The 18,379-nt window shown below is 41.6% G+C and overlaps 1 protein-coding gene across 5 annotated transcripts in view; it reads left to right on the forward strand.

Moving 5' to 3' along the window:
• NEK11 (NIMA related kinase 11) overlaps window positions 1–18,379 on the forward strand; it is a 290,594-nt gene that overhangs the window by 71,333 nt on the left and 200,882 nt on the right. For all 5 annotated transcript variants that reach the window (XM_066351279.1, XM_066351278.1, XM_066351280.1 and 2 more), the window contains exon 4: window positions 1,044–1,162. In XM_066351279.1, coding sequence (XP_066207376.1) covers window positions 1,044–1,162 — 119 coding nt within the window. The remainder of the gene's footprint in view (window positions 1–1,043; window positions 1,163–18,379) is intronic.

The following is an 18,379-nucleotide window of genomic DNA, read 5'->3' on the forward strand; positions in this document are numbered from 1 at the left end:
ACTCCCTATTAATGTCATTAATTTGAATTTTATTGGCTTTATATTTTTAATTGGTATACATGTTAGAGTTCTATAGTTACATGAAGCCTTAAACAGAAGGAAAGTTGTTCCTAGTTATACATGGGTATGTATAAGTATATAATGTAATAAAAATGAATTTTGGAGTAATTTTTAGGTAATGTAATAAAAATAAAAACCCTTTGGAACAGTTTTGTCTCGGAGCAATGTCAAAGATAAATACAGCCACGCATTACTTAAAGCGCTGAAAACAGTTTACTTAGTAACTGCTGACAGTGGGAGAAAGCTGAGCTCCATTCTGATATGTGCAGAGCTGACTGGACGATTTAAAGGGAGATTGGTGGGAGTGGGGGGACGACAGTGAGGGCTTGAGCAGAGTCAGGGAAATAGATGATTACCAAAAGCAGGAAGGGGTCGGTCTGTGTGTTTCTGGGTTTACTAACTGGCACGTATTGAAGCTAGGCTCCTACTCTCTCACAGAGACGAAGAGACAGGGGTCCTATCTTGACGCCTGCACTGAAACAATCAGGCGTCCCCAAACTACAGCCCGTGGGCCGCATGTGGCCCCCTGAGGCCATTTATCCGGCCCCCTGCCGCACTCCCGGAAGGGGCACCTCTTTCATTGGTGGTTAGTGAGAGGAGCACTGTATGTGGCGGCCCTCCAACGGTCTGAGGGACAGTGAACTGGCCCCCTGTGTAAAAAGTTTGGGGACCTCTGAAGTTAATTCTTTTGGCAACCTAGAGTTTTCTCCGGAAGACACTGTACGGTGGACTAGGGTCACCCTAGATATGTGGCCTTAAGCTATTAGAAATATGTTAGTATTTATTCAAGTCTTTATAGGGTAAAATTGGGGGCTAGTTGACAAGAGAGCTCAGGGGAGCCTGCCTAGAGTTTGGTCAAGAATCATACAGCTGACTATGCCCTCACTTTCTTATAACAGGGACTGCTATGTATTAACTGTATTTGAGTTTGATTTTAAAATTCTAACTGAAAGAATATGATAAAATATGCTGTTTTGTTTCAGGGCCGAGATCTGGACTGTAAAATTAAGGAATATAAAGAGGCTGGAAAAACCTTTTCAGAAGGTCAAATAATAGAATGGTTTATCGAGTTGTTGCTGGGCGTTGACTACATGCATGAAAGGTACGCTCGTTTGTTCCAGAGGGAGAGGCTTCTTTTTAAACAGTCATGTCTGAACTTGAAAATTACATTGGGGGGGGGGGGTTGAATCGAAAGAAAGCAAGACCAAAGGTAAATGACAATGCTTTTTCATGAGAAAACTATTGAATGATTATATCTAGAAGATTACCTGAATAGCTTTGTTTGTTGTCCTAGAAATCAAGTTGGCCTTGAATACAAAACAGAAAATGGTATTAAACACATTCCCTATATCTGATCATATCCTGTGAATTACAAGTGATTCTCAGATACCTTTAGCATGCTATGAATTAATTATATCTTGTAGGTTTGAGCTATCAATACTCTAGGTCTCACTACAAATGAATTTCATGGTCACCTTGGAACATGTTAGTGTCAAAAGTTTAATTCTCAAGATGAACTAAGTCAGTGGTCGGCAAACCGCAGCTTGCAAGCCACATGCAGCTCTTTGGCCTCTTGAGTGTGGCTCTTCCACAAAAGACCATGTGTGGGCGCTACCTCAATAAGGAATGTACTTACCTATATGGTTTAAGTTTAAAAAAATTGGCTCTCAAAAGAAATTTCAATTGTTGTACTGTTGATATTTGGCTCTGTTGTCTAATGAGTTTGCCGACCACTGAAAGTAATTGAGGCAAAAGACATTGTTTTGTACTCAGACTAAAAGTCAGTTTTGATATGAAATATCTGATAAAAAAGGTCAAAGTTTATATGTGAATTCAATCATCTATAATTTGTATTTACAATGTCTACCTCTAAAATCTATTTAAAAACTTTTAGCCCTGTGGTTGAGCGCCGGCCTGGCGTGCAGAAGTCCCGGTTTGATTCCCGGCCAGGGCACACAGGAGAAGCGCCCTTCTGCTTCTCCACCCCTCCCCCTCTCCTTCCTCTCTGTCTCTCTCTCCCCCTCCCGCAGCCGAGGCTCCATTGGAGCAAAGATGGCCCGGGCGCTGGGGCTGGCTCCTTGGCCTCTGCCCCAGGCACTGGAGTGGCTCTGGTCGCAACAGAGCGACGCCCCAGAGGGGCAGAGCATTGCCCCCTGGTGGGCAGAGCGTCACCCCCTGGTGGGCGTGCCGGGTGGATCCCGTGGGGCGCATGCGGGAGTCTGTCTGACTATCTCTCCCCGTTTCCAGCTTCGGAAAAATACAAAAAACAAACAAACAAACAAAAAAACTTTTAAATAAGAAATTTTAGCTATTAAAATATTTTACAGACCCATACAATGGCATGAACACATTTGAAAAGATGAACATATGTAGACAAATGAAAGTAGATATTTTGAGATGTCTGTGTTAGCTTTCAACTTAAGAGTGGGCAGAGCATGTGGTAACATTCTTTTTGAACAAATGCGCCAACAGGTGTTGGCAAGGGTGTGGAGCTACTGGAACTCTCTTACATTGCTGTCAGGATGTAAACTGGTATAACCACTTTAGGAAAACATTTAATAGTACTTCCAAAGCTAAACATTCAAATACCTTGTAACCCACTAATTCTATTCCTCCGATGAAAAATGAGTGTAAGGTATTTTCCCCGCTGAGGAAGAAAGAAGGACGTAGCCACGAAGTGTGGAATAGCAGAAGCTTTATTTAGTACAGTGCATACTGGACAAGGTTCTCTGGTCCATGAAAGGGGGTCAGAGAAGTTGCGTGGATTCTTCCTCCGGGGTGAAGGGTAATTTATAGGGTCGGTAGGGTGATGGCGACTTGATATGAGGTGGCGAAATTTCATTGGCTGACAGACAGTCATTCTTTTTCAAAGGGCTCCAGACACTTTCTTTTTTGGCAGGCATGAGTGTGGGCGGTTCTAGCATGGGTGTGGGCGGTTCCAGCCAAAGTTTCCGGATCTGGTTCGTCACGTGACCTTCCCCCATTGTCAACCGACCTCACAATTAGTACCTGTGTCCAACAAAAGACATGTATAAAAATGTTCATAGAAGGCTTATTTATAAAAGCCAAAACACTAAGAAATGTCCATTTACAGTAAATGGTTAAATAAGTTGTGGTATAATTGTACAACTATACGATTAAAAACAGAATACACAGTTGATATGTGTGACCTGTATAAATCTGAGACATGATGCTGAGTGAAAACAGCCAAATGTAAAATAGTGTATATTATAATACTCCATTTACATGCAGTTCAAAAACAGGCAAAACTAATCTGTGCTGAGTCAGAATAGACTGGAAGGGCGCTTTCACTGGAAGGGGCACAAAGAAACCTTCTGGAATGCTGGAAATATTTTACATCTTGATCTGGGTAGATTACAAGAGTGATAAATTCATCAAGTTTAAGGTTTATGCACTTTAATGTAAATTACACTCTAATTTATAACAAGTGCTATGAGCCCAACCAGGTGGTGGCGCAGTAGTAGAGCATCGGACTGGGACTTAGAGGACCCAGTTTCAGAACCCCAAGGTCATTGGCTTGAGCACAGGCTCATCCAGCTTGAGCATGGCTCACCAGTGGGTCACTGGCTTGAGCCTAAGGTTACTGGCTTGAGCAAGGTGTCACTGGCTTGTCTGGAGCCCCCCTGTCAAGGCACATATGAGAAAGCATCGATGAACAAGTATGGTGCTGCAACTATGAGTTGATATTTCTCATCTCTTCCCCTTTCTGTCTCTGTCTGTTTCTCTATCTCTCTTGCTAAAAAAAAAAAATAGTAAGTGATACAAGTACTAAGGAAAGTACAATTTAAGTGCTGTTGGAACTCAGAAGAGGGATAATGTTTCTATTTGGGAGAACCAATAACTTCTTAGAAGAAGTGATATTTGACCCGAGGTAGGTTTTGAATATAATATAAGATGGGTCAGAGGTTTCCAGGTTTGGGAACAGAGGGAGCAAAGGCACAGAGCTGAGAAAACATGGCACTTTTAGAGTGAGTGATAAGTGATTCAGTTGGGGAAGATTCTTGGGGTACATGAATGAAGTATGAGGAAAGGTAGGCTGAAACCAAACTGTAGAGGGCTTTACGGATTTTGTAATACAGAATTGATGACACTGGAACTTTTTGAGTGGAGTTCCATGAAGATTAGATGGTAAATTATAGAGGGGAGAGAGAGGAACTTGGGTTGTCAGTCTGAAACCTTTAATACCATATTTCCACATGTATAAGACACATATTTTTTCAAAAAATTTGGGGTCTAAAAACTGGGTGTATCTTATACAGTGGTTGTCAAGTCATTTAAGAAGTGTGGTATTTCAAATGCCATAGATGGAACAAAGGATGAGGCAGTATATGAAGACAGTGATTTGTCCATCAGACATGGATGAGGACAAGCTAACGGATGGGAGTTTTGACAGTGATGAGGAGTTGTATGAATTTTATAATGAATAAAACTTGAGTTCAGTAACTTTATGTAATACTTTTTTTTTTCTTCAAATTTTGGGCCCCAAAATTAAGGTGTGTCTTACGCATGGGGAAATACAGTAATATCCACACATGAGGTTGTAAGGCCTGAAACAGTGTGGCAGGACACGGAAAGAGGAGAGTGAACTTGGTCAATTGAAATGACTGGACTTGAAAGTGAACAGGAGAGGATCGAGGACAGACCCAAGGTTCATCACCCAAGGGTGAGTGGGAAGTTGGAAAGACAGATTTTAAACAAAGAGGTAAAGGGAGGGAGAGAGAGAGATTAGAAGTAAAGGCCTGGCTCTTGGGAAAACCCCAGGATTTGTCTATTTGAGTTACCCCAATATCAGACCTTGAAACAAACACTGGGGTACAAGAAGTTCATCTAGGAGGTGATCTCAGGAAGCAGAAGCGAGTAAGTGGGGAGAGTGAGGGAGAGGGGGAAGTGGGAAAAGCCATATAGGGAACATCATGGAGCTTGTCCCTGCTATGAGTAGAGGGAGGCAGAGCAGCAGTCTTCCATATACAGTAATACCTTGGTTTTCATTGACTTCAGTTGTCGTTGATTACTTCCGTGAAAATTTTGTCTCGGTTTTCATGGTTGCCTTGGATTTTGTCAGCATGTCCACGTGACCTCGCTGCTAATTTTGCGAAAACAAATGGGGACCCATGCGTTCTCCGGCTCAGTGCGGTATTGTTTCTTGTTGTGTGAGCATCATCCTGTGAGTCTAGCCAAACAATTCCATGCTTTTCAGTGTTTTTGTGCTTTTTTTTATTGATTGCAAGTGCTAATACTACAACTATATGTAAGTGATTACTGTGTATACAGTATCCGCACCTCTCTCTCTCCTCCTCACCGTGTCCCATACACCAAGAAGAAAGAGTCTTTGGAAAGGTAAATGCCATGTTAAATGTTCATTTATTCTTTACATTAGTCTTTTATCTTCATTTTATATTAATCTTATTGTTTTTAGTATTAAACACTATATTTATTCTCTATAAAATGTGTTTTTGGTATGCATTTTGGAGTGTCTAGAACGAATTAATTGGATTTACATTGATTCATATGGAAATAATTGCCTCGGTTTTTATCAGTTTCGGATTTTGCTGATTGTTTTCAGACTGGTTATCCATGAAAACCGAGGTATCACTGTATGGTTTAGGTTTGGGGTTTCTCTTTTTGCATTTCTTTTTTTTTTTTTTTGTATTTTTCTGAAGCTAGAAACAGGGAGAGACAGTCAGACTCCTGCATGCACCCGACAGGGATCCACCCGGCACGCCCACCAGGAGGCGATGCTCTGCCCACCAGGGGGCGATGCTCTGCCCCTCCGGGCTTCGCTCTGCCACGACCAGAGCCACTCTAGCGCCTGGGGCAGAGGCCAAGGAGCCATCCCCAGCGCCCGGGCCATCTTTTTGCTCCAATGGAGCCTCAGCTGCGGGAGGGGAAGAGAGAGACAGAGAGGAAGGAGAGGGGGAGGGGTGGAGAAGCAGATGGGCGCCTCTCCTGTGTGCCCTGGCTGGGAATCGAACCTGGGACTTCTGCACGCCAGGCTGACGCTCCACCACTGAGCCAACCGGCCAGGGCCTCTTTTTGCATTTCTTCAGAGCTTTTTCTTGCCCATATATAACTAATGTTTTCTGAATTGTCTCTTGAAAAATTTCTCATAATTCTGGGAATCTGGGATGGTAAGGGGAGGCAGGTATCTCCATCTTGATCCAATTTCCAGAATAGTTTTAAGTAGAGAAATGCTATGTTATTCTTGATCCTAAATATGTAATCTACTTTTTGCTTCTGTTAATTTTCAATATTTAATTTCTATAGACCTAAAATTGTTTCCTGAAGGAAACAAACTATCTTTTTCCCCCCTTTTATTGAATTTATTAGGGTGACACTGGTTAACAAAATTATATAGGTTTCAGGTGCACAGTTCCACAACACATCATCTGTACATTGTGTTGTGTGTTCACCACCCGAGTCAAGTCTCCTTCCACCACCACCTATCCCCCCCGTGCCCTCTTCCATCGCTCCAACCCTCCCCCAGGCAATCACTGTTGTCCCTATCCATGAGTTTTTTCTCTTTTTTCCCTTTTTGTTCAATCCCTTCACCCCCTTACCCAGCCTCCCCTATAGCTGTCAGCCTGCTCTCTATCTGTGAATCTCTGTTTTGCTTGTTAGTTCACTTTGCTCATTAGATTCCACATGTGAGCAAAATCATATGGTACTTGTCTTTCGTTGACTGGCTTATTTCACTTAGCATAATCCTCTCCAGGTAAGATTTCCTTCATTCTTATGGCTGCATAGTAATCGATTGTGTAAGTGTACCAATACAAAAGGCAACAGGAGGAGGAACTTGATTCTTTTTTAAAATTAAATTTATTGGGGTGACAAAAATAAGTTAATCAGAAAAAGCTAAGGACCATATGATTTCACTCATATGTGGGACATAAACCCGAAATGCACAGACAGCGACAACAGTTGGGTGGCAGAATGGTGAGGGGTAAAGGAGACCAAATACACGGTGATAGGAAATGATTTGACTTCAGGTGGTGGGCACACAATGCAATATACAGATCGGGCATCAGAGAAGTGTACACTTGAAACCTATATGGTCCTTTTCTTTTCTGCCTCACTATTGGAGCTGGGACATCTCATCTTCTGCCCTTAGACCCGAATCTCCCCTTATTGTCAGGCCTTTACACTCAGACTGAATTACACCACCCACTTTCCTGGGCCTCCAACTTGCAGAACTTCTCAGCTTCCATAATTGTGTGAGCTGATTTCTCAAGATAAATCTCTATCTCTATATCTTTAGATGTCTATCTCTTCTCATCTCTGTCTTTATATCTATTTCTGTATCTCTACCTCATCTCATCTCTATATCTATCTTTACATCTATTATCTCTTATTGGTTCTGTTTCTCTGGAGACCCCTGACTAATGCAGTGCAATAGCAGGAGAGATAAAGAAGATCCTAGAAAATCTAAGAAGAATGAGGTTCCAGAAGAAATGAAGATTTTTTTTGTCTGATTCCTTTGGAGAATTCTTGTACTCATTTTAATTTGGTTTATTTATTCATTTCTAATATTCTAAAGCTATTCACGCATAAATAAAAGGTATCTTGAGCATATAGCACTGAAATGCCTTCCTCCCCTTGGGCTTGGACCTTTGGTGCACGGACAGATCTAAGGGTTTTTTTTTTTAATTTTTTAATTAATTAATTAATTAATTTTTTACAGAGGCAGAGATAGACAGGGACAGACAGACAGGAACAGAGAGAGATGAGAAGCATCAATCATCAGTTTCTCGTTGCGACTTCTTAGTTGTTCATTGATTGCTTTCTCACATGTGCCTTGACCATGGGCCTTCAGCAGACCGAGTAACCCCCTGCTGGAGCCAGCGACCTTGGGTCCAAGCTGGTGAGCTCTTTGCTCAAGCCAGATGAGCCCGTGCTCAAGCTGGCGACCTCGGGGTCTCGAACCTGGGTCCTTCCGCATCCCAGTCCGATACTCTATCCACTGCGCCACCACCTGGTCAGGCAGATCTAAGGTTTTTTAAAGTGTTTTATGCTCTGAGGCTCGTTACTGACTCCCGCAACCTTCCACAGGCTGGCCCAGTACTTGAGGGACTCTGGAACCTCGGACAAGCTAGAAGCCTGTCCTCTATGAAAGTGCAATCCTGTAGCCTTTCTTCTCTTTGTTCTAATTAATTGTCTAATCTGAAACATCATCTTTTCTGGATAGCACAGCACAATTGGGCATAAGGGAACTCCTTGGGGACAGAGACAATGACTTGTTCGTCGTTTTTCTCCCCCAGTGGTAACACAGAAACCATAAAACAAAACAACCCCCCCCCCCCCCCCCCCCGCCAAATTCGTTTCTGTTGCAGGAGGAGTTCAGTTAGCCTGGATTTTTAAAAGATGGACAGAACAGCCTCTGTGCAGAAAGCCCTTTTTCTGGTGACTTTGATTGATTTGGAGGCTCTCATGGTGGAGGAGAAAACAGGACAGGGACGTTTTCCCTGAGATGACTGCCTCATCACCTAACATCCCACACATTTCCCAGCCGCGTTGTGTTAGAATGGCTAAATATTCCCTGAAAGGTGGCATGAAGTATTTATTTTTAATGTAGTGAGGCTCTCAGGGAAAAGACCTACTTGTGAATCCAGGTCAGGAGATATGTCAGAAGATGTGCTACCTTAGGTTTGAAGATAGAAAAGCGAACAGAAGTTGTGGTGTCTGTGGTGTTAGTGGCGATTTCTGCTTTTGCCTGGTTGCCACCCCTTGAAGATGTACTGAGGTCACTTTTTTCAGACCCAACTTCACCCCTGATTTACCACACAGAGGGCTCCTGGTGCTCATAAGGGCCCACAGTACCAATGAGGAAGCCAGACAAGGGCCTCAGCACCTAGGACGGAGGCCACAACGCAGAGACCTGCAATGGCAGCTGCCTGGACCGTGTGTCCCCGAGGAGTCATTGCTTGTGCCAGCATCTCTGGCATGAAGAGTTTGAGATCCACCCCGAGACCCTGCCAGTTGAAGGATAGACTTGTAGGAAAAGGAGCTGATGTGTCAGAAACCAGCAAGGGCTTGAGGAGTGATGAAGGTGACGTTGTCCACACCTCTTCACAGTCCTCCCTGTGGCTGGGGCCCTGAGAAACTCCTGCTGTCTGTCTCCACAGACTTTTCCTTCCCATGGTTCTGGGGGCTGGAGGAAGTAGAAAGTATCCTGATTGAGGAGACAGAAGCAGGAGCTCTTTGTGTGTGTGAACACAACAGCCATCTAATCTCAACCAGATCACTTAATTCTCCTTGGTACCATGAAACTGAAAAATGAGAGGGACCTGCCACTTCTATAGACATGGTGTGGGACAAATGAGCTAATAGATGGAGAGCTACTTTGAGCTTTTTAGAAGAAAGATTGTCTATAAATTACCTATATTACTAGTTACCTTGTCATTTTTTGTTTTTGATTTTTATATACTTGAAAGGAAAGGATATTAACCAAGTATATGATAAGACTTTTGTGCTGGAATTATTTTTGCTTACTGTAACCACAAAGTCAATGGATTATAATTTTAAAAATTCACCAAATAATTTGATGGCTGGGTTTTTTTGCATAGAATTTATTACTCCATCAACACGGTGCCAGCCAAATACTTCTCATAACTGCTTTCTAACATATTATTTGCCTTTTTCATAAAATACCCAGTACTGAATAATGTACTCATATATTTGTATGTGAAGGCTGTTAATGAATTATTATCTTCTATTGTCTAGTGTAGGAACCTTCAGGTAAGTTTCTCTTGAATGTATTACTTATTCCAAGCATTTAGTACCTGGTTTCCTGGGAGGCTCCCTAGATCACTATTCCAAAATCTAAACCCTTAGACTGCCTGACTCCCTGAGTACTTGTAGCTGGAAGAGACCCAATACCTGCTTCTTGGATCTAGACTTAACAGCTGCAGGGATCAAGTGAATCAACATAAGCTTTTAACTGCAAGTAATAGAAGCAGCTTAAACAATAAAGAAAATTCATTATCCCACCTGAAAAGAAGTGTCCAAGGAGGGTGGTTAACTCTGCAGGCTCAGTGCTACCCTCCGGGGCTCAAGTTCTCTCTATCTCCTTATTCCCATTCTTGGCATGGCTGGCTTTGTCGTCAGACTGTTCCCCCGTGGTTACCAAGGTGGCCACAGCACTACCTCGTGTCATCCCATACAACAATAGCCAAAGGTAGGCAAGCTAAAAGGGGCATATGTCACCCTCTCTTTTTGTCTTTTATAAGAGTAGGTGAACATTTCCTACAAGCTTCCTGCAGACTTGCCTATATCTCATTGGTGTTCAAAAATTTTCCAGAATTTAGAGAAGGCAAAAGAGATTACCGAGTCTTGTATTGGTGCAATGCCAGACCTAACTTTTTGTCCTCTATGCTGTTTTATAACTCTGTAGAGGCAGAGGCTAACTTGAATATTTTTGTCCAGAAGAGATGCAAATAATTTCTTGTCCCTGGAACAGATACCTCTGGGGATGTGGTTTGTGGCCTTGTTGGGCATTAACCAGTTTTGCATCTAACGCAGCAATCATATCCACTGATAAATATCCTAGCTTGTCGAACAGTCTTTGACTCAGTTTTAACATATCTTGTTAATTAACGGGTTAAATAAAATCCTTGATGTGTTCATTTCATATTTTCAAATTTACAATTTTACCTTTTCTGAAAATTATACTTTAACATTGGCCAGAGTTTTGTTGTATCACATACCTAAACCAGTCACCCCAAAATAAAAATACCTTTTTTAAGTTTCAGTTTATTTCCTATACTCTCCTCCACATTCACTCCCTACTGCCCCCACTGCCCTTATGTACCAGACTGAGGAGGCCCAGCACCCCCAGGCTCATGGGATGCTGAAGGCAAGGGAGCAGAGCAGGACAGTGGTCCCCCGGTAGGCACTTCACAGTTCCTGCCCTATCAGGGAACCCCAAGAATAGGCATAGAGGTTGCCAAATTTTGTTTAACCCTCCATTATTAAATATGATTGTTTTCAACAATTAAATAGTCGACAACATGCTCATGCCCAGCCCAACTGTAGATGCTGTGAGAATGTAAGAAGGCAAGAGAGAATATTGATTAAATACAAAGTTTCTATTTTTTAATTAATAAATGAGCCTCAAGGATGATGGTATACATCTTTGTGCTAAGGATAGTGTTTTAAAAATCAGCATACATTTTTAAAAATTTGTAATATTTTTATAACTGAATTTTATTGGGGTGACGTTGGTAAACATATAATTATATAGGTTTCAGGTGCTCAATTCTGCAACACGTCGCTGTACACCATATTGTGTGTTCACCTCTCCCCAGTCCAGTCTTCATCCAGCACCATTTATTTCCCCTATAGGCTCCTCCCCCACCCTCCCCATCCCAGCAGTCACCACACTGCTGTCCATGTCCATGAGGATTTTTTTTTGTCTTGTTTTTTTATTCTATTCATCCACCTCCCTCACCCAAACCCCAACCTGTTCAAGGTTGTCAGCCTGCTCTCAGTGTATGAGTCTGTTTCCATTTTGCATGTTAGTTCATTTTGGTCATTAGCACATATTTATTGAAAATCTACCACAAGTAAAACAGACCTAGGTGGTACTATTGGTTTGTACAGTCAAACAGTCCTGCTCACAGTGGTGGGATTCAAATAATTTAACAACTGGTTCTCTATTCTTTTTTTTTTTAATAATTTTATTTTTTTAATGGGGTGACATCAATAAATCAGGATACATATATTCAAAAATAACATGTCCAGGTTATCTTGTCGTTCAATTATGTTGCATACCCATCACCCAAAGTCAGATTGTCCTCTGTCACCTTCTATCTAGTTTTCTTTGTGCCCCTCCCCCTCCCCCTTTCCCTCTTCCTCTCCCCCCTCCCCCCATAACCAACACACTCTTATCAATGTCTCTTAGTCTCACTTTTATGTCCCACCTACGTATAGAATACTGCAGTTCCTGTTTTTTCTGATTTACTTATTTCACTTCATATAATGTTATCAAGATCCCACCATTTTGCTGTAAATGATCCGATGTCATCATTTCTTATGGCTGAGTAGTATTCCATAGTGTATATGTGCCACATCTTCTTTATCCAGTCATCTATTGACGGGATTTTTGGTTGTTTCCATGTCCTGGCCACTGTGAACAATGCTGCAATAAACATGGGGCTGCATGTGTCTTTACGTATCAATGTTTCTGAGTTTTGGGGGTATATACCCAGTAGAGGGATAGCTGGGTCATAAGGTAGTTCTATTTTCAGTTTTTTGAGGAACCACCATACTTTCTTCCATAATGGTTGTACTACTTTACATTCCCACCAACAGTGTATGAGGGTTCCTTTTTCTCCACAGCCTCTCCAACATTTGCTATTACCTGTCTTGTTAATAATAGCTAATCTAACTGGTGTGAGGTGGTATCTCATTGCAGTTTTGATTTGCATTTCTCTAATAACTAAAGAAGATGAGCATCTTTTCATATATCTGTTGGCCATTTGTATTTCTTTCTGGGAGAAGTGTCTGTTTATGTCCTCTTCCCATTTTTTTATTGGATTGTTTGTTTGTTTGTTGTTGAGTTTTATGAGTTCTTTGTATATTTTGGATATTAGGCCCTTATCTGAGCTGCTGTTTGAAAATATAATTTCCCATTTAGTTGGCTGTCTGTTTATTTTGTTATCATTTTCTCTTGCTGAGAAAAAACTTCTTAGTCTGAGGTAGTCCCATTCATTAATTTTTGCCTTCACTTCTCTTGCCTTTAGAGTCAAATTCATAAAATATTCTTTAAAACCCAGGTCCATGAGTTTAGTACCTATGTCTTCTTCTATGTACTTAATTGTTTCAGGTCTTATGTTTAGATCTTTGATCCATTTTGAGTTAATTTTAGTACAGAGGGAAAAACTGTAGTCCAGTTTCATTCTTTTGCATGTGGCTTTCCAGTTTTCCCAGCACCATTTATTGAAGAGGCTTTCTTTTCTCCATTGTGTGTTGTTGGCCCCTTTATCAAAAATTATTTGACTATATATATGTGGTTTTATTTCTGGGTTTTTTATTCTGTTCCATTGATCTGAGTGTCTATTTTTCTGCCAATACCATGCTGTTTTGATTGTCGTGGCCCTATAATAGAGTTTGAAGTCAGGTATTGTAATGCCCCCAGCTTCATTCTTTTTCTTTAGGATTGCTTTGGCTATTCGGGGTTTTTTATAGTTCCATATAAATCTGATGATTTTTTGCTCCATTTCTTTAAAAAATGTCATTGGAATTTTGATGGTAATTGCATTAAATTTGTATATTGCTTTGGGTAATATGGCCATCTTGATTATATTTATTCTTCCTAACCAAGAACAAGGAATATTCTTCCATCTCATTATATCTTTTTCGATTTCCCTTAACAATGGTTTGTAGTTTTCATTATATAAGTCCTTTACATTCTTTGTTATGTTTATTCCTAGGTATTTTATTTTTTTTGATGCAATCGTGAAGGGGATTATTCTTTTGAGTTCTTTCTCAAATGTTTCATTGTTGGCATATAGAAAGGCTATTGACTTCTGTATGTTAATTTTGTATCCTGCAGCCTTACTGTATTGGCTTATTGTTTCTAGTAGTCTTTTTGTGGATTCTTTGGGGTTTTCGATGTATAGGATCATATCATCTGCAAACAGTGATACCTTTACTTCTTCTTTTCCGATATGGATGCCTTTTATTTCTTTGTCTTGTCTGATTGCTCTGGCTAGAACCTCTAGTACCACATTAAATAAGAGTGGAGAGAGTGGACAACCCTGTCTTGTTCCTAATTTAAGGGGGAAAGCCTTCAGTTTAGTGCCATTTAATATGATGTTAGCTGATGGTTTATCATATATGGCCTTTATCATGTTGAGATATTTTCCTTCTATACCCATTTTGTTGAGAGTCTTAAACATAAAATTGTGTTGTATTTTATTGAAAGCCTTTTCTGCATCTATTGATAAGATCATGTGGTTTTTGTTCTTTGTTTTGTTGATATGGTGTATTATGTTAACCGTTTTACGTATGTTGAACCATCCTTGAGATTCTGGGATGAATCCCACTTGATCATGATGTATTATGTTTTTAATATGTTGTTGTATTCGATTTGCTAGTATTTTGTTTAGAATTTTAGCATCTGTATTCATTAGAGATATTGGTCTGTAGTTTTCTTTTTTTGTGCCATCCTTGCCTGGTTTTGGTATGAGGGTTATGTTGGCCTCATAAAATGTGTTTGGAAGTATTGCTTCTTCTTCAATTTTTTGGAAGACTTTGAGTAGAATAGGAAGCAAGTCTTCTTTGAATGTTTGATAAAATTCGCTGGTATAGCCGTCAGGGCCTGGACTTTTATTTTTGGGGAAGTTTTTAATGTTTTTTTCTATTTCTTCTCTACTAATAGGTCTGTTTAGGCTTTCTGCTTCTTCTTGACTCAGTCTAGGAAGGTTGTATTGTTCTAAGAATTTATCCATTTCTTCTAGGTTGAATTTAGTGGCATACAGTTTTTCATAGTATTCTACAATAATTCCTTGTATATCTATGGTGTCCGTGGTGATTTCTCCTCTTTCATTTTGGATTTTGTTTATATGAGTTCTTTCTCTTTTTTTCCTTGGTAAGTCTTGCCAAGGGTTTGTCAATTTTGTTGATCTTTTCGAAGAACCAGCTCCTTGTTCTATTAATTTTTTCTATAGTTTTTCTGTTCTCTAATTCATTTATTTCTGCTCTGATTTTTATTATCTCCTTTCTTCGGCTGGTTTTGGGTTGTCTTTGTTCTTTTTTTTCTAGTTCTTTAAGGTGTGAAGTTAAGTGGTTCACTTGGGCTCTCTCTTGTTTGTTCATATAGACCTGAAGTGATATGAACTTCCCTCTTATCACTGCTTTTGCTGCATCCCATAGATTCTGATATGTTGTATTGTCATTTTCATTTGTCTGTATATATCTTTTGATCTCTGCACTTATTTCTTCTTTGACCCATTCATTTTTTAAAAGTATGTTGTTTAGTTTCCACATTTTTGTGGGATTTTTTCCCTCTTTTTTGCAGTTGAATTCTAGTTTCAAGGCTTTATGATCAGAAAATATGCTTGGTACAACTTCGATTTTTCTGAATTTGCTGATGTTGTTTTTGTGGCCCAACATATGGTCAATTCTTGAGAATGATCCATGTACACTGCAGAAAAATGTATACTCAGTCACTTTGGGATGAAATGTCTATCATATCCAGGTGCTCTAGTGTTTTGTTTAAGGCCACTATGTCTTTGTTGATCCTCTGTTTGGATGACCGATCTAGAGCCATCAGCGGTGTATTGAGGTCTCCAAGTATGATTGTATTTTTGTCAGTTTTTTTTTAATAAATAAAATTTTATTTTAATGGGGTGACATCAATAAATCAGGGTACATATATTCAAAGAAAACATTTCCAGGTTATCTTGTCATTTAGTTCTGTTGCATACCCATCACCCAAAGAGAGATCGTCCTCTGTCACCCTCTATCCAGTTTTCTTTGTACCCCTCCCCCTCCCACTCTCCCTCCTCCCCTCCCCGCACCCCCCGTAACTACCCCACTCCTGTCCATGTCTTTTAGTCTCATTTTTATGTCCCACCAATGTATGGAATGCTGCAGTTCTTGTTTTTTTCTGATTCGCTTATTTCACTCCGCATATTGTTATCAAGATTCCGCCATTCTGCTGTAAGTGATCCCCGATGTCATCATTTCTTCTAGCTGAATAGTATGCCATGGTGTATATGTGCCTCATCTTCTTTATCCAGTCTTCTATTTTTTTTACCGTGATTAAAAGCCTTTAAGCAAACTCTTGGCCAATACAGCAAGAATCCATAAAAGAGTAGTGTCCTTAACATGTTCACCAAGTCCAAGTTGGCCCATCACTATGCCAAATTCCTGAAAAATGCAACCCAACCACAGTTCAGTTTGTTAGGAGCTGTCACAGGGAGCAGGAGTCCAGGAAAAGTCCACATCCAGGAAAAGTCCTCATGGCACTGGAATTGTTGTCACCATTCTATACTTTGCAGCTCATGTCCAAGTCCCAATGACCGCTGCTTCTAGCTGGTAATGATTCAGGTAGACTGGAAAAGCCATTTGCAGCATGCGTGGATGTGGAGCTTCTGTTCTCCTCTGCCTGGAGAGATGAGACCAGCTTGCTTTTCCCTGGAGCTCTGTGACTGTGGCATGGTAAAGAGAACCTTGGGATACACTAAGCTGGGTGGCAAAGGTAGATTCATAATAGAAGTTGGCAAAAGGGGGAAAGAGAGCTCTAAATTAGGAGTAGGTCCCAGCCTGAAATATGAGTGGGGCATTGAGGTAGGAGGGATAAAGGAAACACTATATATTAAGCAAAGCAGCAGAAAATAGGACTATCAACACCCACAACAGAGATCTTTGAGGGAAGAATAAAAAACCTGACTATTCAGGCAAGACATAGTTAAGTGGCCCTTGTGCAAATGAGATCAGTCTACCTGCTTTTTGGAAGAAATACCCTAGGCTCGTCCACAGTGTCGTAGATGGGCCGATGGCCCTGGGCACCTTCAGCCTTCAGTGGCAAACCCCAGCATTCTGGGCAAGGTTAGGTCATAGGTGGCTGGAGCAGGACTGGAAGAGACTGAACCCTCCCTTAGAGGAGCGAGGGGGTAGCCTACCTTCCAGTGTCCCTGTTTCCTCACAGCAGAGGCGTGTAAGCCTGGCAGGCTTTAGCTCAATGACCTTCCTTTCCACTATTGAAGCAGGACCCAGATGGTATCCTATGAGACCCCTTTGGGGTGTTGGAGCCTTTAAGGGTGTATCCTAAAAGCTGGTAGTTCCCCTGATCTCTATTGGGCTTTTTCTGCCTCTAGGTATCTTAAAAGCCATGCTCAGAAGATCTCATTGAGGGGTTTGAGGATCCCCATCCGCCTATATAAATCTTTTCATATATCTGGAGCTATTTGGAAAAAGACAAAACAGTGTTATTAGCTAGATCTAATAAAGAAGGTCGTAGTTTGCAGGCGAAAAAGATTTGGTGTCTCCTGTTCATTAGCATTCAAATGATATGTAAGTTTTTTGTTTTTTTTAACTAAGAAGCAGACCCATAGGAATTCCAGGATATGACTACCCCCTTTTAAATTTTTTTTAATTGACCTTAAAATGTTTGCTGAGTACACTTTAATAATACCTTAACTTTAAAGATTGTAAGCATGACAAAATACAGTAAATGCTTTTGCTCCATATGCAGGAGCATTTTCAGTTTAGCCAGTTTAGGAAATCCAATAATAGAACAATGCATACAGACAATGAGCTATAACATGCTTAGCAGCCTCTCCTGTTCTGACAGAGGTTACTATAGATCTGGAATATGTATCCACTGTAATGTGGACATACGACTGTTTGCCAAATGAAGGTATATGGGTAACATCCATCTGCCAAAGTTGTCCTGGTAGGGGTCCTTGAGGGTTAACTCCAAATAAAGGAGCAGTATAGGACCCCTTGGACAGGATTTCCCAATCTGCCATGCTGCTTCCCGAGAAAGTTGAAACTGTTTACACCGGGCTGCAGCGTTCTGGTGATGAATAGTATGAGACTGACTTGCTTGGTCTGTCATGGTTGCTCCATATAATTTTCTTTTGGGTAGCTTGATCAACAAGGGCATTCCTAGGCCCTGGCCGGTTGGCTCAGTGGTAGAGCATTGGCCTGGTGTGCAGGATTCCTGGGTTCGATTCCCAGTCAGAGCACACAGAAGAAGCACCCATCTACTTCTCCACCCCTCCCCTTCTCCTTCCTCTCTGCCTCTCTCTTGCCCTCCCGCAGCCAAGGCTCCACCAGAGCAAAGCCACCCTGGGCACTAAGGATGGCCCCCTGGCCTCTGCCTCAGGTGCTAGAATGGTTCTGGTTGCAACAGAGCAACACCCCAGATGGGCAGAGCATCCCCCCCCCCCCGGTAGGCATGCCAGGCGGATCCCAGTCAGGCGCATGCGGGAGTCTGTCTGACTGCCTCCCCATTTCCATCCAGTTTTTTTTTTTTTTTTTCCATTTTTCCGAAGCTGGAAACAGGGAGAGACAGTCAGACAGACTCCCGCATGCGCCCGACTGGGATCCACCCGGCTCGCCCACCAGGGGCGATGCTCTGCCCACCAGGGGGCGATGCTCTGCCCCTCCGGGGCGTCGCCATGTTGCGAGAAGAGCCACTCTAGCACCTGAGGCAGAGGCCACAGAGCCATCCCCAGCGCCCGGGCCATCTTTGCTCCAATGGAGCCTTGGCTGCGGGAGGGGAAGAGAGAGACAGAGAGGAAAGCGCGGCGGAGGGGTGGAGAAGCAAATGGGCGCTTCTCCTGTGTGC

The sequence above is a fragment of the Saccopteryx leptura genome, chromosome 10, assembly GCF_036850995.1.
Source record: "Saccopteryx leptura isolate mSacLep1 chromosome 10, mSacLep1_pri_phased_curated, whole genome shotgun sequence".
Taxonomy (NCBI): Eukaryota; Metazoa; Chordata; class Mammalia; order Chiroptera; family Emballonuridae; genus Saccopteryx; species Saccopteryx leptura.